The following is a 24,455-nucleotide window of genomic DNA, read 5'->3' on the forward strand; positions in this document are numbered from 1 at the left end:
TTTACCCCATATATATCCGATCAATTATCGCTAATTGTAACTCTTAGAATATTTAAATTGTTTTTTTTGAACGGCGAATTTTTTAGCATCAGTAGATCATTTCTTTCAACGACCCTCAACATTTGCACGTAAACACACGTTCGGGCAAAAATCCGATCGACGGTACCCGGGAACACATCCATTCGGGCAGTGGTTCCGGGTAGGGGTCCGTGAACGAATCCGGTAAAACCTCCATATCGGGTCAATATATACCACCATTATTGGTGTTCAATTGGTTTAAAGAAAATCATGTCATCCCTAAGGATCGAACCCATGACCTCTCCATATCCCATAACACAAAGTACATGGGGAGAATTAAATTGTTTTAATTTTAATTTAGGTGATGTTTGTTTTTCAGTTTGCAGAGTTTATTTATGTCTTACATCTGCGCGTCTGCACATTTTTTTACTCCAGACTGTTTGTTTTTCTGAAGACTAAGATAAAATAATGGCTTTATAAAGAATTAAGTTATTGTGTAGACATACAAAAATAGTATTCACTATTGATCATACGTATTTTCAGTGGCGGACCCAGATTTTTTTTTTACCGGGGGTGAATTTATTTTTAAAACGTAGTAATTTTTTTAGCAAAATATGAAGGTTTTGAGGTAAAATATAGAGTTTTTTTAGCAAATTTTGGAATTTTTTTGGCAAAATATGAAGGTTTTGGGGTTAAATATGAAGGGTTTGGGAGAAAAAAAATTCATCGGAGGCAAAATTGAAAAATCGAAAAAATTTGCACTAAAAATTGCAAATCCACTGGGGCCGGCCTCCCCACCCCGCCCCTTCTTTGGTCCGCCCCTACATATCTTTATATCACATCTTCTTTACAGACGTGATCCGCATATATTCAGATAAAAATATCTAAAAAAAAAAAATAAAGCAACACCTTAATTTTAATGTATTTATTAAGGATTGGTGCTCGTCGCCGGCATGTGCTAAGTTAATTAGTATAACTCATAGAATATTTCAATTGTTCTAATTTTAAATTAATTTTAATGTATTTTTTTATAAATAAAATCATCTAATCAGTTTTTCCGTAGTCGTAGTGGTAGGTTTCAGACCATTATTATAAATAGGTGACGTGTATGCATTGACTGACTTTGACTTTTATTTTTCCTGGCCCCTGTTCCGTTCTCAACTACACTCTTTAATTCGATCGCCATTATCTATCCTATTCAAGCTTACCTCTGCATTCCAAGTGAAGAAAGTTCTAGATTATATACTCATATCCTAACCTCCTGATTCCATTTCTCGATCTAACGTTTTCGCGATGCTTCTCCTCCGTTTTTAGGGTTTTTCTTATATCCTATTTGGCCATTTCCCAAATTTAGTGGTAACCCCCTTTTTTTTTACTTTTAATTTAATTTATAAATAAATAAATAAATTATAAATGCGTAGTTATATTAGTTTCAGTTAGAAATGTTGGTATCTATTTATTAGTTATCGACTTATCGACTAAAGTGTGAACTTTTAGCTTACTTATTAGGTTAACTCTGCTGAAGTGTTCATGTTACGGTACTACTTAATAGGGTTTAAGTTCAACTTTTTTACATTTAGGCGTTTATGAAGAAATTTATTTATTCAAGTTTTGTGATTATTATATATTAAAATTATTAAATTGAGCTATTGTTAGGTAATGGAAGGGATGCTGACTGGTTTTGTGGGAATATGGTTTCTGGCTGCTTGTTTGATGCACGCATTTGAATGTTCGAACGCGGTGAGTAGCTAATTTCTGCTGTACAGATAATTAATGAAGGTTAATTTGGATTAACTGTATGTAAATTTAACCATTACATGTCTCTTTTCTTTTGTAGGTATCAAATAATTCGTTTTTGGTAGTTGCTTCTCGTAATGAAAGTCACAATGAAGGTAAACTATTCTATGTTACATTAGTTATTGCATATTCATGTGAATAATGTGTTAACTTTGGCAATCTTTGTTAACAGTACAATGTCCTTATGGTTGGGTAACGGGACCAAATGAGAAGATGTGCTTTAAATACAATGAAAATTCTCAGTCCTGGAACGAGTCAGAAAACGGCTGTACAAGTTACCATAGTTCGCTTGCAGCGTTAACATCATTAGCCGACTTAATATTTGTTCAAGATTTGTGTAGTAATGCAACAGCCGGTAACGAATGCTGGGTTGGTGGTATAAGTACTAGGAATAGTAGTACGATGAACTGGAAATGGTCTGATGATAGTTATAAGTGGAATGGAACTCTTTTTACTGTGGTCACACAAGATTTAAAGTCCAGTTGCACCAACTCTTCGTGCTTTGACTATTACAAGGATGAGTCAGCATCTCTGTGTACTATGTTGACTAGTAGATCGACGTCTCTTGTGGCTGACAGATGCAATGGTTCCCGTCCTTCTATATGCATGATTCTTGCAGGTTTTGTGTTCTTTTATGTACTTGGCTCCTAGGTTACGTAACTAGTTTGCTAAAATGTTCATGCCTTTTTCTGTTTACTGTCAAAATAGTCTAGGTAGTATAACAAATAAGTTTTCCCCTTAAGATTCTACCTTTCATTCTTGTTAGAGGTGTCAAAATGGGCATGTTAGGTAGTCGGCAAGGGGTCGTAGCACGTACTCTTTTTATGGGTCAAAACCGATCAGGTTTGGTTGACCGAAACACGTTTGTCTAACTTTAATGTTTTTTATTATATTATTTGTGTATTAGATATTACACAAACTGTAATTCTTCATGAGTACCCTCATTATTGAACAAATTAATTTAAGAGGTCGTATGCAGTTGTCTGAATTTGCCACCTGATAGAGATCAGGCCAACTCAGTTACTCAGATAATCAGCGCAACTCTGACTTTCAGCCCATCTCTTTGCAGTCCAGCAAGCCCATCATTTTGAACGTTTATAGCAGAAGAAATAAGTGACAGGTGTAGGGTGGAGATTGTTTAGTTTGTTATTTCTGTCTCTATTTAGGGAGCATGATTGGTAGTGTGAAGTATGCTTTATTTTTCTGTTAAGTTATATTTGGCTGAAAAGCTTGGGCAGAGCGAAATCATTGTGTGATTTTCTTTGAGATCCATCTTTATCATTTCATCATCAATAAGAATCAAACATTTCATTACATCACTGTTATATTCATTCTACTATGTTCTCCATATAATTCATACAGTTACAATTGTTTCATTTACATAACTTCATTACATTAACAAATCTCGATCAATTTGGTCCCATTACCGTTTTACCCTCTTCATCTCCAACCATGGTAAACCCAGATGGTAAGTTGATGGAGATGTGTTAATGTAATGAAATTATGTAAATAAAACAATTGTAAATGTATGAATTATATGGATGAATATAGTGAATGAATATAACAATGATGTAGTGGAATGTTTTATTCTGATTGATGATGAAATGATAAAGATAGATATCTGAGGAAATCACACAATATTTCACACAATATTTCCCTCTGCCCAAGCTTTTCAGCCGTGTACAACTTAACAGGAAAATAAAGCATGCTCCACACTACCAATTATGCTCCCTAAATAGAGACAGAAATAACAAACTAAACAATCTCCACCCTACACCTGTCACTTATTTCTTCTGCTGTAAACCTTCCAAATGATGGGCTTGCTGGGCTGCAAAGAGATGGGCTGAAAGTCAGAGTTTGGTTGATCATGTTAGCTGGGTTGATATCTATCACCACCTCTATCAATCTTATAACTTCTGATCATGGTTGTTAAAATCCTAATCAATCATTTTTAAGAGTAGAACGATTAGATTTTTCTAAATCCCTCTAATTAATAGGTCAGTATGGGTCAAAATCGGATTTAGCTAGTCAAAATTGGTCAACATTTTAGTATGAATCTAAATTAGAATTTTGGAGTATTTGAACAGTTGACTGATTTTGTTTATGTTTTTAGACAAGTGTTTGTTTATGCTTATACTTATGGTTTTATACTATATTTACACATAACATTTGAAATTTATTATTTAAATGTAATAAATTCCAATCTGATCGATCCCGGATTTGGCCGATTAATCCTTACAAAGTTCCGATCGATTAATCCTCGATTAGCAATTTTTACAACCCTACTTTTTATACTATTTTTCTTCTTTTGCAGAGAATAGATGTCAGCATATGCACTGCCACAAGGAATATCTCATAATACTCGCTGTCGTGAGTGGATTAATTCTCTTCACTACGTTCGCTGTTGTGATATGGCTTCTCGTTTACAAACGGAGCAAAAGACGAAAAAGATCTCGAAAACTATCTAATCCTGCTGAGTTGGCATTAGTTTCTCCATCATGGAAAATATTCACCCGTGAGGAACTAAGATCAATTACAAAGAACTTCAGTGAAGGTAACCGTCTTATTGGGGATGCTAAGACAGGTGGCACGTATAGTGGGCTTTTGCCAGATGGATCAAAGGTGGCGGTTAAAAGGTTAAAAAGGTCTACTTTCCAAAGGAAGAAAGAATTTTACTCGGAAATCGGTAGGGTCGCAAGGCTATGTCATCCAAATTTGGTGCCTGTGAAAGGATGCTGTTATGATCATGGTGATCGGTATATTGTGTACGAGTTTGTGGTTCAAGGGCCTCTTGATAAATGGTTACATCATATTCCGTTGGGCGGTAGAACGCTCGATTGGACCATGAGGATGAAAGTTGCTACGACTCTTGCACAGGGGATCGCGTATGTGAATCTAAATAACCTTTCTTTTTTGTTGATACTTGTGTTATGCAACTTCATTATACTTGGATGGGACATAAAATGGGCTGGGCAGGGTGGTCAGGCGGGCTCGATAATGGGTTTAATGGGCCTGTGTCCAAGTATGTACTATTAAGGGTGCGTTTGATTACCTCTTAATTGAATGGTTCAACGTGCTGACCCATTTAGCATTTAGTGCGTTTGTTTTTTACTTCTGAATTAGTAGCTGAAATACTTTCTTAACCGTTAAACACCTAAATTTTATAAATTTTATGTATTATCCTATTTAATTTATGTCAAGAACATTTAACATTATTAAACAACCATATTGTTTTTCTTATAAGTGCAAAAAGTTAATAAGGTATATTTACATAATTTACCGTGTTCATTTAAAATGATTATTAAACATGTTTTTTTTTATCGTTCAGAACCAACTTTTATGGACCATTTAGCGTTAAATCATTCAGTTTTATTAAACGCAACCTAAGTTTTACACACGGACTGGGCCAGGTTTAGCTGACTGACACTTTTTCAGCCTTTTTAAATTTCATAGCTAAAACCAATATAACTATAACTATTACTATAATAATACAGAAGATATAAGATGTTGTAAGGATCTTAGTAGCCTTCAGGTGACTTTTGACCCGTAAAACTCCAACTTTCTTGACCTGTTGCTGTCTGGGAAGTTAAAATTTTTGACCTTTACTAGTAAAATTGACCCAACATCTTTGACTAATGACTATAATATGTTCCTATTGATTAAAAATAGGTTCTTGCATGACAAAGTAAAGCCACAAGTGGTGCACCGTGACATTCGTGCAAGCAACGTACTCCTCGACGAAGATTTCGACGCGCATCTAATGGGCGTTGGGTTATCAAAGTTTGTACCATGGGAAGTTATGCATAGTAGAACTGTAATGGCAGGTGGGACCCACGGATACCTCGCACCAGAGTTTGTTTACAAAAACGAATTGACCACAAAGAGCGATGTCTACAGCTTTGGGGTTTTACTACTAGAAATAATAAGCGGGCGTAGACCAGCTACTCAAGGCGTTGATTCAGTAGGATGGCAAAGTATATTTGAGTGGGCCACACCACTTGTTCAAGCGCACCGTTACTTAGAACTACTTGATCCTGTGATTTCGGCATCTTCTTCCACATCACCATCTCGAACACCTGAAGCTGGAGTTGTCCAAAAAGTGGTCGATCTCGTGTATTCATGTACCCAACATGTACCATCGATGCGTCCTAGAATGTCTCATGTGGTCCATCAGTTGCAGCAGTTGGCAGCTTAGTTTAGTATTTTTCTTCAAGATCCATTATTAAACCAAGTATTTAAATATTTTCAAGTGACTAAATTTTAGGGAATATGTCTGTATTAGTAATTATCATTGCACTTTTCTTGTATTAGCGGCTAAAATGCAGTTATTTATCAATATACTGTATATGTGAAAGGCATTTGTGGGTTAGGTCGGCGTGAAGATGGTTTCTAATCTCTCCTCGTGGTCTTGATTTGGCGCCCTCTTTTTTACCGCCTTTGTCCTCTTTGTTTTCATTATGATGTTGTTTGTTGTTGTTGGTTTCCTTTCTTTTAGTTTTAGATGTTTTGAGCTGTTCGAAAAAAAAGAAAAGAAAAAAAGTTTTAGTTGTTTTGAGCTTGTGTTTAGTTGAGTTCGGATGATTTATTGGGTTGCTCGGTTGTAATTTGGGGCTTCATATGAAGTTTTCCCTTCTTGTTATAAAATTCTTAGTTGAATATTTATGTTGTGTGAAATTTAATTGACCAAACTAATCGGCTAAACTAGTACAGTATGATTATTTGGTTTGCCCTTACTCATAGTGTTCCTATGTTTTACAATTAAAAAACTGATTTCATGAATTACTGGTTGAAGAGGTATGTTTAATAAAATGATCTATCAACGCATATGATAAAAGATTAATTTTTTTTTTTAAGGATTAAAACTCGTGTTCAGCTCACGATGAGCTGGATCAGATTATTAACGGATAAAATCTAATACTTCGAATATCGAATATTTGTACTAAAACAAAACTCAAAGGACTAAAAGTGTTAACATGGAAATAGAGAAGGGGCTATCATCTCCAATTCAAATATTTAATTTAAATTGGCTGTTCGATTCGATTTTTTTGGGTTCAAAATTCTCGTTCGTTCACCCGGTTCCTCATCAATCATTTGAGTGAGCGAGAGTGATTTTAGTTATGGCAAGAAGACCGGATGATGAATATGATTACTTATTCAAAGTAGTTTTGATTGGCGATTCAGGTGTTGGTAAATCTAATCTTCTTTCTCGATTCACCAGAAATGAGTTTTGTTTAGAATCTAAATCTACAATTGGCGTTGAATTCGCTACTCGTACTCTCATTATATATCTATATCTATCCATTTTACATATAATTGTATCACTTCGGTGCTGTTTATGTAATTGAATCGCAATCTCAAATCGCTTATTTTTGTAGTTATCAACATTATGAGAAACTTATATCTATGTGAAATTAGATCGTATTGATATGGAATTGTTCTACTAGATCCAGAATTATATGATATTATTGAATCCTTAACCCTAATTCCACTGAATTTTATGATCTGTGACTGTTTTTTAGAAGCTAGATGGAATTATAATTTCATTTTTTTGGAATTTGGAGTGATTCAGTATTTCAGTTGTCATGATTTGATCAAGTTAATTGTCGTAGTTGAAAATTAATAACTGTACTGAACATTAATGACTTACTTTATTTGAAATTGTTGATTGATGACCATAGATCGCATCAAAAGGTGCATAGCTATGACATAGTAGTTATTTTCATCATGTTAGATCATATTATAGAAGTGTTATATGTAGTACTAGTGATTATGTCTCAATCGTATTACGAGTAACATGTTGTGGGCCATTGAGACTAGAGAGCTCTTTTTAGTTTTATAAGCCATGTGAGTTCTTGTTTTAACGCCCAGTTAATATGAACATTAAGGAGCTTGTTACAATGTATGCACATGCGTAGTACACTCCCATTTATAGCTTACTAATTACTAGTTGCAAATCTATGCATTATTCCATCTTATGTACTACCTAGTCTTAGTAAAAGGAGTGCTAGGAATCTAGGATGTCTTTACAATGGTATGGGCTTGTTAAATCTTTTCAACATAGTATGCGGGTTGTTATCTAACCTTAACTGGCTCGTGGGCATTTGTGCGTCTCTTTGTGTAACTACTGACCGAGTTCTACAGATGTCTTAGTCACTTAGCCAAAGATACAAAATGTTTTTGGTTTGAAATGAATAGTTTTTTGTAGGTCAGACCCGGTTGGGTACTTGGGTTGACCACTGGACCTCAAACCATTTTTGATTTTTTTTCTTCCATATTCCACACTTATGTGCAAGATTATTCATATGTTATATACAATACTATACTAGGCTGTAATTCACCCCTTACTAATGAATAGAGATGAATTTGGAGATTATGGGAGGATGTATGCATTAAGATACACTTTGGGTCACTTTCAACTGGTTCGACCCTGTGACTCATTCCCTTTGTGTTCCAATATTTTGTTCGATGGTCAGTCATAAATGAAATATAACACAAATATGCCAAATGGCAGACAAATTTTCCAAAATTTCTTTATCTATGTAGGATAGGAGTTTACAGTTTAGCATCTCTATCCTGCCTAGTAGAGCAAGTGGCGAGGTTATTTGGAGAAAGTATCAGGTGTAAGCTGTACCCAACTATAGCTGTTCCTTTTCTTTTAAAATGGTCAACAGCCTCATACAACCATGGACTTCACAAGATTTGGTTAGTTGGTTTCAAAACCTCAGGGTGGTAGTCGGTAGAGATCCATTTATAACGTAATCCTAAAGCGGCTTGGTAGTATTTTTTTTTTTTTTTTAAATACCTTTTTACGCCTTTATGCTTGACACATGGCTCTACCCCAGGCTAGAGGTGGCTATTTCGATTTATTTACATATTACTGAGTCTATTTGGGTCATGTCTTATCTCAAATGATCCAGATCCAAAAGGGGAACGGGTGAGTGTTCACAAGGTTGAAAATTAGCCAATGTGTATTTCTAATGCATACAACTTTGCATATCATCCTATTCAGAGATTTAGACAAAGGTGTAATAATATTGTTTCTGTAGTTATCACACAATAGTAAACCTTAACCTATATTTTAAAATACCTTGGAGTATTTGCAGGCTGATCCAACCTGAACAGATCTGCTTTAATCCATACTGAAAACCAACCTATTTATAGTTTTAGGCTTATTATGCGAGCCATCTTCCCAACCATCGCCTCCTTTATGGTAGGCTTTTAAGGGCCAACATGTGCTTGTAGTTATCTATGTGATACTTATCATGCCATTATTTATGTGTTTATTGTTCAATATATTTGGATACTATTAATAAATTAGCCACCTCATAAGGTCTCAATGAATAACATTTTTTTTTTTAAATCATCTTTAGGTTGAAGGAAGGACGATAAAGGCTCAGATATGGGACACAGCAGGGCAAGAGCGATACAGGGCAATAACCAGTGCATATTACAGGGGTGCCCTGGGGGCACTTTTGGTCTATGATGTCACCAAACCAACAACCTTTGAAAATGTGAGCAGGTGGTTAAAGGAATTAAGGGACCATGCAGATGCCAACATTGTGATCATGCTTATTGGTAACAAAACGGATCTGAAACATCTTAGGGCTGTTGCTGTAGAAGATGCACAAAGTTTTGCAGAAAGAGAAGGCCTTTCGTTCATTGAGACATCTGCTTTAGAAGCTGTAAATGTCGAGAAGTCGTTTCAGACGATTCTTGGTGAGATTTATCGAATTATCAGCAAGAAATCGATATCTGCTGGAGACACGGGTCCCGCTAGCATCAAACAGGGTGAGACTCTTGTTGTTGGTGCACAAGATGCCAATACAAAGAAGGCTTGTTGTTCTTCCACCTAACAGTTTCGGTAAGAAACTTGTTTATGTTAAATTGTGTTTTTTTTTCTTTGGGTTTTTGTTTTTAAGCCAGAGGTACATTACAGATTTCTAGATTGATTTTTTTTTTTTTTTTTTTAAATTTTGGTTTCTCATTGTTGTTTACCCTTTCAGTGGAGTCATCTCTGATGGCTGCAAATTGTCCAAATGAATATTATGTACTCTGTTATGTTTGCATCACTTTTTATTTCGTTTTATAACTATGAATATAAACATGCACAACCATACTAATGTAACAATTCATAGAAAATCAAATATTTTACCCGGGAGTTGTAACTAAGAATATAATGGATTGATGTTATGATAGTACATTTTGCTGATTCATATGTTTTTATAAATGATTAGTATTTACTCTGTAATTGTACAGTTACTGAAATGATGATCTTATACATTTCTCAACTTAGTTCTGTAATGTCATGAAATACCTAAGTAATAAGTTGCTCTTGATTTTTGGGACATGAAACTTCAATGGTTTACTACTTTACCATATGGAGCTGTCGTCTGCCCACAGCTTTCAATATGAATGCATATGGCATGAAAATAAATGCAAATATGTAATGTAAATAAATGCAAGACAAAATTGTCAAAATCATCCCTATGTTTGTTCATTTTTGCCTAATTGATCCCTGTATTTTAAAAACTGCAATTTTCATCCTTAATAGTGTAAATGTGTCTCAAAATAGTCCCTAATGACATTTTTCAGTCCCAATTTCATCCATGTATTAAGTAAGGGATCCTCGTAGTATGCAAAAGTTTCAGGGACAATCCTAATCATTAACCATTAACGGATGTTAAAAATTTCATTAAAATTCGTCACCCCCATGTGATTATCATGAAAGTATTTATCATATTCATGGGAAAAAATGTAAAAGATTACGCATGATAAAAAGCTTCTTGCATGATAGAAAGCTTCTTGCTGTTTTTATTTCGCATTCTTATAAAAAAAAATTAAAAGCTTCTTAATAAGAAAATGTATTCGTGACCCCATGTGATTAAAAAATGCAAAAGTACTGATCAATCCTTAATTAGCGATGTTACTTAATTACGGATTGAATGCAATAAGATTATAATGGAGGATGGAATGTTTGATGATTATTTTGGGCCCCGATGATCGTCTTTCACTTTAACTATCAAGTGATCAACCACCCCGACCCGGTCTTGATTGTTAATTAGCATAATTCACCTTTGCGCGATGTAAAAATCCCTTGGGCAAGATCACACGTGGAAATTACAAAGGCCTAGTCAAAATGGCAGAGAATCAACAACCTCTAAATGAGAAGCCATGCTCCCTATTTATAGTATTCAAGATATCCGCGGTATGCGAGTTACTTAACCGTGTGCGAAAACTCAGCGGATTAAACCGCAGTCATTTGCTAGTGCGAAAAGATAACTGCTATACTTATTTTCAGCGAACACTCCATAACCTTGCATTATAGTTCGCGCAGTTCTGCCCTCGGCCTTTAACAAATAAAATATACATATACAATGCTATGTATATGATCATTTACGCATGATAAAAAGCTTCTTGATGTTTTTATTTTGCATTTTTATACTGAAATTGTTGTGTTTCAAGTTCATTGTTGTTTCAAAAACAAAATACATTAACAGAAGGAAAAAAAAAGTACAACTAAGTGTATAACTAATCCATTTTGCAACATTTGTTTGCATTACGTGCAGTACTCAGTTTTAGGTTCAATATTGACACTTGGAGCAATGGTAGGTGCAGTTATGAGTGGTAAAATAACCGATCGATTTGGAAGAAGAGGGGTTAGCTCTTGTTTCTCTATCAGTAGCCCATCGATTTGGAGCAATGGTAGGTTTCATTTTCGTATTCTTTAGTTCACTTATTGTTTTATATTTGATCAGATATGATCATTATGAAGACTATATGGGACTGTCTCAAGCCTTATGTTTCTTAGGGTGGTAGGCAATTTTATATTCAGAGAAAAAAATTCTTTTTCCTTCCATGAATCGGATATATACCTTCATGATAATCACATGGGGTGACGAATTTGAGAGAAATTTTTAACATCCGTTAATGATTAGTATTGTCCCTGAAACTTTGACATACTATGGGGATCCTTCACTTAACACGGGGATAAAATTGAAACTGAAAAATGTCATTAGGGACTAAATTGGGACACATTTACGCTATTAAGGATGAAAATTGCAGTTTTTAAAATATAGGGATGAAAAAGACAAAAATAGACAAACACAAGGACGATTTTGACAATTGTCTAAATGCAAATATGTAATGTCTGCTTTATTATTATTATTATTATTATTATTATTATTATTATTATTATTATTATTATTATTATTATTATTATTTTTTTATTATTTTTATTATTATTATATTATTATTATTATTATTTTGCAAAAAACAGAATTAAATATAAAGACATTTTTCACGCAGAAGTGAAACATGTAACAATTACTACAAAAGAAGCCAAGTTAGACTTATAATCTTTTTGTAGACTTGATAAAAGCCCAACACACATAAGGGGCTATATATAACAAACATACACCAATAAATTACAGACTTATGAATACAGACAGAACTGTGAATATGGGCATCACCAAAAAACGTTACAGTAACATCCATGGGACTTGCAATCTCATGCCATTACACCAATGAAATAGAATTTTATGATTGATGAAGGCATAACTCAAACAATATTCCACTAAATTGAGTAATGCCATCCATATACTTTGAGACCATGAGCACTGTAGAGTAGTATGGTCTATCGACTCAATATGATCCACACACCAACCGCATTTTTCATCCGTCACATCTCTTAGACATCTTCTATATCCTAAGACTTCTTTAACCTCGATAGCACCTTAAATTTCCAACTAATGGAAGATAGCCATTTTCGATCACAGTAACAACCATGAATGGTTTGTCCAAGCATACACTTGAAGAATTTCACATAAGTTTGCATTCACTAGCCATTGAAATACTTTTAGCTTTATTCGCCCAACTATAACGCCCCAACAAGAATATGAACCGTAAAATACCACATCATTTTTAGCGATTCAAATTGTCCAAATCGTTGCCGGCCCAATTAACCTCCAAAGTTTTCCAACCATGATACCCATCCCATTGTTCCAATCTTCATGAGCCACTTTTTGAGTTACTTCATAATAACCCCAATCTTTTTCCAGCAAAGAAATACCACTATCTTTTAGGGGCAATGCTTATACCATACCATTCGTACTCATTCAAATTCTAATTCCTTAATTCGATATGTGCATAAAACGAACCTCCTCCCATTGTTCCTTTATCCTTATAGCCAAATCTACTATAGTTCCAACTTCCAAGTAGCTACCCTCATTGTTTGTTTTTAGTTGGACGTTCACTACTATCGAACAAACCTTCTAAGAGATTCCCGAACATATTCATCTCGTTATCTTTAAGATGTTTCTTTAGGTTTAGAATCTTACCATACACTTTAATTGGCTTGCCGGGATAAGGAGTCAACTGTTCCACTTGAGTATTTTCTTGCTCTAACTCAACATCGAAACCAGCCTCTACCTCCTCTTGTAATTCTCTGGAATTTGATTTCTTTCTTATGTGACTTTTTGCATCTTTCACTTTAACGGATCTACAAGGCATTCCAATATTCTGGTCTGTACTTCTTTGATCTACGACTCCAAATTCAGCCCGACCTTCCATATCCATCTCCACATCTTCTTGTAATGTCTGCTTTATAACTCCTCAAGCCCCTACTTAATAATGACATGGATGAATACTCATGGATATAACTAAGGTTGCAAAATTCGCTATTCGGGGATTAATCGGTCGGGATTTTCGAAGGATTTATCGGCAATTCGGGAATTAATCGAAGATTAATCGGATTGTACTGTATACATTTAAATACTAAATTTTAAAAATTATATGTGTAACTATAGAAATAAACCATAAATATAAAGATAATTTTTAACATAATTGTCGAAAATTGTTCATTTTGCTTCAAAACTATAAAATTCTAATTTAAATTCATATTAAAATATTAACCATTTTTGACTTTTTATGACTTTGATTACTAAATTCAATTTTGATCCATCAATTGACGTTGACCGTTTAATTAATCGAATTTTTGGAAATCGGAACGGATTACTCCTAAAAATGATTAATCGAGGATTAATCGGCGAGTAATCGGGTTTTTTATAACACTGGATATAACCATCAATTTTTAGTTTCGTATACTCCTTCCGTTCCAAATTTATTGTCTAGTATTTCCTTTTAGGTACTCCAAATTAACTGTAGACTTTCTAAATATAAAAAACTACAGTAATAAAGTAGACTTCTAATTACTATATCATTAATGTATGTAATGTATATAGGATAAAATGGTAAGCAAAAATTAATTGGTAAAACTGAAAAGTTAACGTAAAGTACATGTGATTATCACTTTTTTTTATTTGTATGTTTTTTTTCGGGGACAAATTAAATTTAGACTAAAAGAGTATCATGCAATGGTATTCTTTGTTTACAACAAGAAATGTAACATCTATCTATCTCCTTAAAAAATGCAAAGTTAAAAAAATACTCCGTATAATTTTTTAGGAAAGAATACAACACTACAAGAAATTACCTTGCGTTAATGATGATCGAAAGTATATATATAATAAAGTACAGTAATAAACCGTGCCAGTTTAGATTTTAATCATACAAACAGACACAACATGTTGCTTTTTGTCATTTTCTTATAATGTGATAATATAAATATAAATATAAATATAAATATAAATATAAATATAAATATAAATATAAATATAAATATAAATATAAATATACATCAAATAAAATTATATCAAAATGCATTAAGTTGATGTTAATGTTATAGCGAGAAACGTCTAAACCGAATAGCTATCTCTCATGTCTCTATTGACTCTTTAGTTGCTCAACAATCAAATCAAATCAAATCAAATATATTGATATTGATCGATTGTGTCTCAAGTTGTTACATTATCAAATCAAACCAAATCGTGTATCTAAATATTGCCACAATTATAAAGGGGAGCTGATTCGTACACCACCATTTTTAGCCATACACCACTAAATGTGCACCAGACAGTTGTACAGTACAGTGCTTTAAAGCACAACTAGTGGTGTATGGCTAAAATTTGGTGGTGTACGAATCATCACCCATTATAAAGGGTGTCAATTACTTACTACGGAGTATTATAAAGTGCTTTTCTGGTAAATTAATTCAATATTTTCCTTAAAAAGAATGTATTTCTTACTTATTTCTTAACATCATCAGAGGAAAGCATGATATCAGATGTAATTATGTAATGTTGAATTGCGAAAAAATAGGTAGAATTTTATTTTGAACATCGACTTATTTTAAGGGGTGATCGGGATTGCGTTTTGAAAATAGATTATGCGTTTTAATTTGAAAAACATAGTGTTTGGAATTGAATATGTTGTATGTCGCAATAATTAGATAACCGAGTTTTTATGTGTTTATCAAATTAAATTATTTATATGTGGTGTTGATGTGCAGTAAAAAGGATTTAATTTTTGTATAAGTGGTCTAATAAACTCAAATAAAACTCTATTTCTTTAAATTTTTACTACATTCTCCAACATCTAGAAAACTTTAATAGATCATTCTTCATTTTTTTTTTTTTCCAAAATCACCCCCCAAATAGTAACACATTTATAGTTTTCTCTATATTTACACATAAGATAACAAATTCAATGAGCAATAGTAAGGTGTTAATTATTTTGAAGATGAAGCCGTGACATGATGAAGTCATCGTTCCATTTGCACCGATACCACACTCTCTTGTGTCTTTACTGTGTATTCCTTATGTACGCTTATATGATTTTACGTGGGTATATCAATTTCCTTTTTCGTTTGATTTTCTTTGCTGTTGAATGATCAAAGTTATTATTTATGTTTTTCATTGTCAAATATGGCAAAAAAAATGATGATGTAGGTAGATGGTGGATGATACATGTGAAAAAAATAAGAACATGTGATATTGAAAATATATTGACAAGATAAGACAACATCTAATGTTGAGATGATCAAATAACATATATGTTGTTAGTTTAGCTTAAAAATGAAGACTTAAGTGAACAACTATCGTATTGAGCGAATAATCCATGTAGAAAATTAAGTCTTATTAATACGTAATGAAACATACATTTAATGTTTATTTTGCGACTTATTTAGTTTATTTACATTTGTACTTAAACTCTTTAACTTAGATAACACTTTTATTTTAAACTAAATCATAACTAAATTTTTAACCATTTTTATCTCTCATGCATCGCAAGGGCTTAATGATATAATGAATTTGATTTATCATAACCAAACTTAAAATTGATTTTGCAATGGTCATACATCGAACGGCCTAAGAGCCAAGTATTTAATTATATAACAATATCCATAAATATAAATAAAATTTTCTAAGTGGAGCTTTTATGCCTATACTTAAGAAATTAGAAAATGCAAGTTTGAGTTGTACATTACTTATAACCACCCACTAACTTTTGTGAACCATCTCACTACTACCTTAATGTATTATAATCTATGCACATTTCAATGTCTTAACTCTTAAGTATAGCCATAAGCACTACACTTAAAAGAATCCATATAAATATAAACACAATGAAAATATTTATTGCGAACAAATTTAAGAAGATAAATTACATAACTTGTTTAAACCCACCACGTACTGAAACTTAGGGTGCGGTTGATTATTTCTTTATAGAATGGTTCAACGTTAAATGCTAAACCATTAAGTATTCAACACCTTTGTTTCCATGAATGACATTTGATGCTGAATGGTTCAGCATTCAGTGATGAACCATTTAAAACTCTCATACTCTCTTAACAACCAAACACCTAAATTTTATGTAATATTTTATATTGTATCAAGATTCATTATTACTTATTAAACAACTATATTGTTTTTTATATATGCAAAATATTAATCAAGTAATTTACATCATTCATATTGTTCATTCAAAATAAAAATGTCAAATCATTCACTTATATCAGATACTTACACTACATATATTCAAATATACACCATAGATTTAAAAAAAAAAATTACTCTTAATTATCCCATCTAAATTAGTTTTCTCAATTCTTATTATATAAATAATAATAATAATATGAATATAATGTAATTAAATATTAAATTAAATATAAAAAATGTGTAACCTAGAATACTTTTCGAATCTTAGCATTGTCGAAATCCTTCGTGGTAACGCACCTCAAAATATGACAAGCCTTGGTTCAAGAATTTAGCAAGCCGTGAAGTGGGTTACCGCCTACTTATAGTGAAATAATAGAAACTTGAAGGTATTTCATAACAAGGGTTGGATTGTGCCGATAGCGGTAACGAGATTCAAATTAGAACATTTGAGTGGATCTCAAACCTATTAAAAGACAACAAAATCGATTGAAATGTTTGGCTTACAAGCTCGAATGTATACTTAAACATTAGATAGACGTGTGGGTTGCAAACTTTGCATCCCATTGTAGTCGTAGTTTTCGTGTTCGCTAGCCTCCAAGGGGTGTATCTATCTAGCCCTTTTCTCGTGTAATTGTTTTGCAAATTTCGTTATACAAATATAAATATAAATATAAATAAAAAAATTAAAATTAAATAAAATTGGTTGGTTGGTCTAATAATAAATTGAATTATTATTATTTATTATTAAATTATTAATTATAATTATAATTATTATAATTATATAATTCTAATATAAGCTGGCGACAGGCTGTCGAGCAACAATGTTCTACTCTCTTTCTATTTCTCTATGCCTTACCTTACGTTCTTTTCTTCCCCCTTTCTCTCTCTCCATCTTCCTCATTTTTTAGGTTTTTTTTATTCAAAATCTCCTTTCAGGATCCCTAATTTCACGTTTTCTCGTAAGTTTTTTTTTCTTTTCTTTTCTTTTCTTTTTCAATTTCAATCAATGCGCACGTACATACAATTTCTGTATATATCTTATCATCTGTTGTTTTAAGTTTCGCAACCTAAAATCTTCCTAGGTGTTTAAGATCATATGACTATTAGCCATCGTTAATCAATTATTTATTATATTTGTAATTAATGATCGTTATCGTTGATTAACGAATTGAAAGTATGTATAATTTATTATGATAATCATGTTATGCGTATATATGTTCTATATATGATTGATTAATTTAATTATAATGAACATTAGAATATTTGGGGCTAATTAAGCTGGAGAACGAGTTGTTAGTATGTGTAATTTGCTTTATCTGTTTGGTTATAGATATGAGTGTTTACAATATAATATTAAAGTATTCGATATTCGATGGTAGTTATAGGATATATGGCTTTTGTTGAATGCTTGATATATGAGCTGAATTTATTGTAGATAGTTGTTAATTTGTTACTTGCTGATAAAAAGCTATATGTATATAATTTCATCTCATTGTTTTGTATGTCTGGATGATAATTAACATATAGCAATTGTAATCAGCCAACATTATTATTCTGAAAGTAGGTTTAACTTCATATAATTCTTATAACTAGAACACAATAAGGTAAATACGATGATTCCGTTCGCTTCTGTAACACCCCTGGAACAACTAATGACTCTCCTCTCTTCGGTTAAGTATATGCGTTCTGCAATTAACACATACGTTTACTTTCATTACAAGCCTGTTTGTATGTTAGAAACATGATAGAGTCATATGCGTATTTCGGTATCTTCTGTCTTCCTTGTGTGTTAAAGCGTCTGCACGGGTGAAATGGTTTGTGTATACGCTTTTATCTTTAATCTCTAAATCATCCACGGGTTCAAATATATATATTGCGTGTTTAAAATGCTAGGTTTTATGGTCTTTTTTTTACGATAAATAAAGGGAAGGAAATCTTCTTTTTTTAATTCTTTCTGATCAATTGTTTGGACCTACCTTTATTAATCGGTTTCCATCATCTTAATTCTAACCCAAGGTATATAATTTAATTCTTTAAACTCCTTGTCACATTTGAGCATTATTTTTCGGTGTATATATATATTCATGAAGCATTCTTTTTTTGGATGATGTTTGTCACATGCTACCTTGTGTTGCAAAACTACACAAGTTCTTGACTTTGTAGGGTGTTTATTACTTGCTTATTTACATGAACATTTGGGCTGGGCATACTCATATATCACATTCTAGTCATCATCTTGTTCCTAAGTCTAAAGCTTTTCTGTATATTAAAGCTTCGACTTCGTGTTCTAAGTAAGAAAGATTTGTGAAATCTTGGTCAACTTAATTCGATGTCTAGTACTCGCACAATGTCTTGTCTTTCTTTTTTAATACACAACATTGCTAAATTTTCTGTTAACAAATTTATCTAATTTCTGATGTTGGTGGTTTATCCGGCTAGGTACCTTGGAGATAAAATAGTCACTCGAACTCGAATGTGGTAATCTTACATGGGAAGTTGTCAAAATTCTTGATTCTGTAACAATTGGACATCGAGGTTTCAGCTATTGTTGGGTGTTTGATGGTGTCCATATATATGTGACTGGAAATTTAAGTTAACCCGGGGCTTTTGCGTATCCATGCTGTCAGAGAGCATGCGTGGAATTCATTTATTGGGTAATGCCCCTGACGAGCGTAGTTGCTGATGCACTCGGTGTAATTACAATCTTTCTCACCACTGTTTTATCTCTTATTGGTGTGCTCTGCATCTTGTACTCATTCTATTTTCGGGATCACATTCGTAGTCAAAACCGTACCCAACTTGGATACTTCAGTGGCCCGTGGATTGTTCGAATCGTCTTCATCGTTTTTGCTATCTGGTGGGGTTTTGGAGAGATTTTACGTCTAGAATTTTTAAGACGTGACGGGCGGGTATTACTCACTCTTGATCCAAATTTGCAAGAAACCATATGCAAATGTTACATCGTTTCAAATCTAGGATTTTCAGAACCGTGTCTGTTCCTCACTCTCGTTTTTCTTCTTCGTGCATCGTTACAGAGAACCGAATCGGGCCCACTAAGCCAAAAATGGAACTTCAAAACAACGATTTACATCCTTTTATGTATCTTACCGTTGTTTACCCTTCAAATGATGGTTGTGTTAGTCGGGCCTCGATACGAAACGGACTTGCACTTGAACAAAAAGGGTTACTTTTTCAAAATTACAAACAATGACCCGAACGATGTTGCTCGTTGCTACTACCCTTTATTAAGTACCTTATTTCTTGGTCTTTTTGCTACCTTGTTAACACTTTATCTGTTCTGGTTGGGTAGGCAGATACTAATTTTGGTCATTAATAAGGGTTTGCGGAAAAGGGTGTACACGTTGATATTTTTCGTTTCTAGTTTCTTTCCGTTACGGGTTCTTTTACTTGGTTTATCCGTTTTGTTCAAGCCAGGAGAAGTCGTATTTGAAGTGATTGCGTTTTTGGCTTTCGTTGCCTTTTTATGTTGTGTTGGGGTCGGGATTTGTATACTTGTTTACTTCCCGATTGCAGATTCTTTAGCTTTAAAGAGTCTGCAAGATATGGAGGCTACAAGAAGAATTATTGAGGAACATAATGAGACTTTGTCACTAATCGATGATCTTAATGCGAGTAGTGGGGGAAATTCACCTAAACGTGGGTCCATTTCTTTTCGGACAAACGAAAGAGAAGAACAAATCGGGGATCAACCTGTGTTTGTCGAGTTGAGCCTTTTTTCTCCGAGTTAACTCAGTTCAAGCTCATGAATGGTGACTATATATGAACTCATTTTTGTGATAAACAACACTTTGTAAAGGTTGTAGGTTTGATAAGGATTGCTATTTTTGGTTCTGTATTTTCTTTGTTGCTACCTCTCGCCTTTTTTTTTCGGTGGAACTGATTTGTATTTCATCATATATTTACTTTTATAACCTGTATAATTTCTTCAATCTTTGAATTCCTTTTAGTGCAATTATTTATTTTTATCCTTGGCAATTTGAGTTAATAAATTGTGCAATTGCAGGTTTCCTTGTATTTTTCTGTGTTTGAGCAATTGCTAGTCTAGCTGACAGAATGTTTTTGTTATACCAACTTGTATGCATCTTACAATATAAATACATGATACAGATTCTTATGTATGGTGGTAAAATGCACAAGTGCTTAATGAAACGATCATTATATAGATTGTTCAGGTTCCAACACAATGACTTGATGAATGATCATCATCTAAATGTAATAAGGTTACAATAGGAAACATTCTAAAAGGTTCATTAAACGTTATTAACAGCTAGCAGTATAATAGAATCATCATTCCAGATTTTAAGTGGTTGCCTCCTTCAGGTAAGCAATAAGATCGGCTCGGTCCTTTGGTTTCTTGAGTCCAGGAAAAACCATCTTCGTTCCAGGAATGTACTACATATATCATCCACAACAATTAGTTAGTACATTATTGAAGACTAATTACTTTATGGTGCGAAACTAATGTTTGCTACATGTTTTAAAGCATCAGCCTGTCAAAGTTTACTTCAAAAAGGAATTAACTTCAGCGCAAATTGTTACTCGTTTTACCTTTTTAGGATTAAGCAAGTAGTCGTAGAGCGTATTCTCTTCCCAAATCACAGCCATGTTTTTGTTGGCAGCTGAGTAAGAATACCCTGCAGTAGTACCAGACTGCCTTCCGAAAAGCCCGTTCAAATTCGGCCCTGAAGATATCATATGGCAGATGAGAATGATCCATTATTACCTCTAAATGATCTAAAGAATCATCTCACTGACCAAAATAAATCTCTGGTTGCTTTCAATTCTTTAGTCATTTTTGTCAATATATAACAAAAGCTATTATTGCCAGTATTCTGATATCTAAAAATTATTATCAGTTTATGCATAAGTAGATGGATTTTATGTCCCACAATCGAACTTGGTCATATAACATAATATATCATCTATAACTTTAATTCAACCTTATAAGTAACAAATTTAGATAAACGGCTAAAAATAAAATGTCATAAAATTCACTATATATGTAGCCCCATGTAATTCATGTAATAAGTACTACAGTATAATGTTATCAGATTGAAGTATTGAATATCTTTCGTGAACATAGTTTTTTAAAAAAACAATCTTTTCTAATGAAATTGCCTAAAAAATTGTCCAACTACTCCAATGAACCATATACATAAAGAACAGCCAAAGATGTAAACTAATTAATATTTGCAGAAAACATTAAAAAAGAAAAAGAAAAAAAAAAAAAAAAGGAAATGGAGGTAGAAAGAAAGCAAACACGTGCCTTGCTTGTGACCAGCGGCTTTATCGACGGTGTGACACTGAGCACACTTTGTCTTGAATATTTTCTCTCCTACTTTTGCATCGCCGGGTGGTGCCTCTTCGAATGACGCCATTTTCCGATCAAAGCAACAGGAAAGGAATGATTAATCTTTCAACTTATTTATTTATTGTTTAATTAACGGAGTATTTATATTTATATTTAATATAAATTTAATAATATGTTTCTGGAGTGTTCTTCCTTTTTGTAGACATACACAGATGGTATAGTTTACGTACAGAAGCGTGGCTTTCACAAATGTACCACACGCCGCTCATGTACGTCCGTATAGTAAAATTGCAAATCTCTTTCCCTTCGATACATAAAAAATTTATTTTATAAGATATTTAACTTTTTTATGAGTAAAGACAACGATCGATTTGAATTGTGAAATTATATTTGTCATTCCTTTAATTTAACTATTAACCAGTAGTGCCTCTATCTCATTTCAATAATCCACTTTTATTTTTTAAAGTCTTTTGTATTAAACTTTGACTTAAAATATTTTTGTTTGTGTTATATATTATTCGACGAAATTTATATGAATGAATTAATGTTTACATGTGTTTTCATTATTATAATTTTCATCTAATAATATATAATACAAGTAAAGTTATTTTAGATCAAAGTTAAGCAAAAAAGACTTTAAAAGTCAAAACTGGACTATTGAAATGAGACGGGGAGAGTATAAATTTAACTATAAATGTTTAGTTTATTACTGTAGTTAATTTTACAAGTAAAAATTATTTTCTTATATTTTATTATGAAGAATGGTTTAAGCATACAATATATTGTTTAATTTCATATTTATAACTTAGCTTTGTCATGAATAATATTAATATCAAAATAATATAAGAAAAGCCGATATTAAAAAGAAATATTTATATTCAGTAATTAATTCAACAAAGTTTTCAAACTTAAATATGATATACTTAAACGTAGCCCTAAGAGCTACATTTAGCATTGTCCTTTTATTATTAAATCAATAGTTATTATTTTTAGTTATGGTGTATTGGTTATTAATTATATGTGTGTAGTCGGAGGTTATAAACTAGTACTTGTATACGACAGTTTCAAAGGAGTGTTGACATTTTCACTTACGGTTTTGATGAATCCGCTCATATCATGAAGACAGAATTTTATATTTGTAAATGTTCAGGAAATAAATATTAAAATCTAGTTTTTATATCAAAGAACGAATAAAGAACTCAATAGCCTATGTATGATCTATAGTAATGATAAACATTAGGTGGTGTTTGGTTCGAGGATTTAAAATCTTGGGATTTTAAATTTCGAAGGATTTGAAATCCTGAAGGATTTAAAACCCTGCATTTGAAATCCTATCATCTGTTGAGTTGGAGGATTTGAAATCTCACGATACGCAATCTAATTAAAAGACCTTTTGCTCAATATTAATATCGCGTTTACGTTTTACATTTGTTTTTTTATTTTTCATTTTTACGCGAAATGAAAATTTTTAACGCAAATCTAAATACTGATACGCGAAACCCAAAAATGGAACTCGAATTTTTTTTTTAACAGCGAAAAGGAAATTTATAAAAAACTTGCGAGAAGCTAAGTAATACAAAAAAAAAAAAAAAAAAAAAGATTACAACGAGTTCATAGGGTAATGAAGCCACATGTTCCAGTTTAGGTTTTATTTTCTACACCTAGCCGTGATCCAGTTACAAGAGTGAACAATAATGTTGTCAGTAGGTATGGATTTTTCAGGCAGAAACATCTCCAACAGTAATGTTATTTCGGTAATTCCACGTGACCCAGAGAGTTGCAAAGCTGATAACTTCAACAACAATATTTTCTTTTCCTGTATAGCTAGTACTCCAGCTTCTAATGTCGCACACAGTTATCCAAATCAGTTTTTGAATACCCAACCATTGGAAGACCTTTGGCCACGAAATGAAAAACTGAAACACGAAATGTGTAACTAGAGACTAAAACGCAACTGATATTGCATAATTCAACTACGTTTATCTTAGCAATATCCGTCATATTTTGGTCCTTTGGATACGGTTTGGAGGCGTTTTGTTGATATTTGTGAAGATTCAAGTTTAAGAGCTACAAAGATGATAAAGTTGGATATTTAAGCTTTTTAAGTTGGACGTATCTCACTCATACTGACACATAATTAGGTGATTTAAAAGGCCATATGTTCGTATCGCAAAGTGCTACAATCTCATTCCCAGACGATTTGCAGCAGCTCTAAGACGAAAAAGGGTGATTTTGGGGGAATCCCAAGATCATTCTAACGCTTCAATCATTACGGGGAACGTACTTCGATTCGTTCATCACTCAAGATTCATTCATCTATTAGGTTTATCTCTTTGTTTCAAACAATGAATTCATCTTTTATTTTGATTGTGATTTTGGTTTTAGCCATGATTGTTGGCTAATTATTTAATGTTTGTCTAGACTAATAACCGAGGTTTTGGATGTTTATTTAAATTATCAAGGATTTTATGCAT

At 32.8% G+C, this 24,455-nt stretch overlaps 4 protein-coding genes across 5 annotated transcripts; 3 read left to right on the plus strand and 1 right to left on the minus strand.

Annotated features, from left to right (window-relative positions):
- Positions 1 to 1,191: 1,191 nt before the first annotated feature.
- Positions 1,192 to 6,409, plus strand: LOC139871791 (C-type lectin receptor-like tyrosine-protein kinase At1g52310). 2 transcript variants are annotated; one of them, XM_071859520.1, is made up of 6 exons: positions 1,192 to 1,374; positions 1,685 to 1,758; positions 1,856 to 1,910; positions 1,988 to 2,434; positions 4,130 to 4,700; positions 5,485 to 6,409. In XM_071859520.1, the coding sequence occupies exons 2-6, from the start codon at positions 1,687 to 1,689 to the stop codon at positions 6,008 to 6,010; spliced, it is 1,671 nt and encodes a 556-aa protein (XP_071715621.1). In that variant the 5' UTR covers positions 1,192 to 1,374; positions 1,685 to 1,686; the 3' UTR covers positions 6,011 to 6,409. The 2 variants fall into 2 exon arrangements, with proteins under 2 accessions (XP_071715621.1, XP_071715620.1); XM_071859519.1 differs by having other exon boundaries at positions 1,675 to 1,758; positions 5,485 to 6,408.
- Positions 6,410 to 6,893: 484 nt separating this feature from the next.
- On the plus strand, positions 6,894 to 9,881 carry LOC139871792 (ras-related protein RABA2a-like). Its single transcript, XM_071859522.1, has 2 exons — positions 6,894 to 7,095; positions 9,184 to 9,881. Exons 1-2 carry the CDS (start codon positions 6,933 to 6,935, stop codon positions 9,666 to 9,668), a joined length of 648 nt encoding a protein of 215 aa, XP_071715623.1. The 5' UTR covers positions 6,894 to 6,932; the 3' UTR covers positions 9,669 to 9,881.
- Positions 9,882 to 17,472: 7,591 nt separating this feature from the next.
- Positions 17,473 to 20,599, plus strand: LOC139872753 (uncharacterized). Its single transcript, XM_071860678.1, has 2 exons — positions 17,473 to 17,608; positions 19,089 to 20,599. The coding sequence occupies exon 2, from the start codon at positions 19,307 to 19,309 to the stop codon at positions 20,396 to 20,398; it is 1,092 nt and encodes a 363-aa protein (XP_071716779.1). The 5' UTR covers positions 17,473 to 17,608; positions 19,089 to 19,306; the 3' UTR covers positions 20,399 to 20,599.
- Positions 20,600 to 20,904: 305 nt separating this feature from the next.
- LOC139872990 (cytochrome c) lies at positions 20,905 to 22,048 on the minus strand. The gene is made up of 3 exons (XM_071860919.1): positions 21,937 to 22,048; positions 21,219 to 21,352; positions 20,905 to 21,062 (listed from the first exon to the last, which is right to left on the minus strand). The coding sequence occupies exons 1-3, from the start codon at positions 22,046 to 22,048 to the stop codon at positions 20,970 to 20,972; spliced, it is 339 nt and encodes a 112-aa protein (XP_071717020.1). The 3' UTR covers positions 20,905 to 20,969.
- Positions 22,049 to 24,455: the final 2,407 nt, after the last annotated feature.

This window comes from Rutidosis leptorrhynchoides, chromosome 10, assembly GCF_046630445.1.
Source record: "Rutidosis leptorrhynchoides isolate AG116_Rl617_1_P2 chromosome 10, CSIRO_AGI_Rlap_v1, whole genome shotgun sequence".
Classification (NCBI taxonomy): Eukaryota; Viridiplantae; Streptophyta; class Magnoliopsida; order Asterales; family Asteraceae; genus Rutidosis; species Rutidosis leptorrhynchoides.

Excerpts from the sequence above, each read along its gene's own strand:
- LOC139871792 (XM_071859522.1), top strand. The coding sequence starts at position 6,933 with ATGGCAAGAAGACCGGATGATGAATATGATTACTTATTCAAAGTAGTT. Across the intron at positions 7,096-9,183 it reads ATTCGCTACTCGTACTCTCA|AGGTTGAAGGAAGGACGATA; the intron begins TTATATATCTAT and ends TAAATCATCTTT.
- LOC139871791 (XM_071859519.1), top strand. The coding sequence starts at position 1,678 with ATGGAAGGGATGCTGACTGGTTTTGTGGGAATATGGTTTCTGGCTGCT. Across the intron at positions 1,911-1,987 it reads TAATGAAAGTCACAATGAAG|TACAATGTCCTTATGGTTGG; the intron begins GTAAACTATTCT and ends CTTTGTTAACAG. Across the intron at positions 4,701-5,484 it reads ACTCTTGCACAGGGGATCGC|GTTCTTGCATGACAAAGTAA; the intron begins GTATGTGAATCT and ends GATTAAAAATAG.
- LOC139872990 (XM_071860919.1), bottom strand. The coding sequence starts at position 22,048 with ATGGCGTCATTCGAAGAGGCACCACCCGGCGATGCAAAAGTAGGAGAG. Across the intron at positions 21,353-21,936 it reads AGCCGCTGGTCACAAGCAAG|GGCCGAATTTGAACGGGCTT; the intron begins GCACGTGTTTGC and ends TGATATCTTCAG. Across the intron at positions 21,063-21,218 it reads ACTTGCTTAATCCTAAAAAG|TACATTCCTGGAACGAAGAT; the intron begins GTAAAACGAGTA and ends TGATATATGTAG.
- LOC139872753 (XM_071860678.1), top strand. The coding sequence starts at position 19,307 with ATGCCCCTGACGAGCGTAGTTGCTGATGCACTCGGTGTAATTACAATC.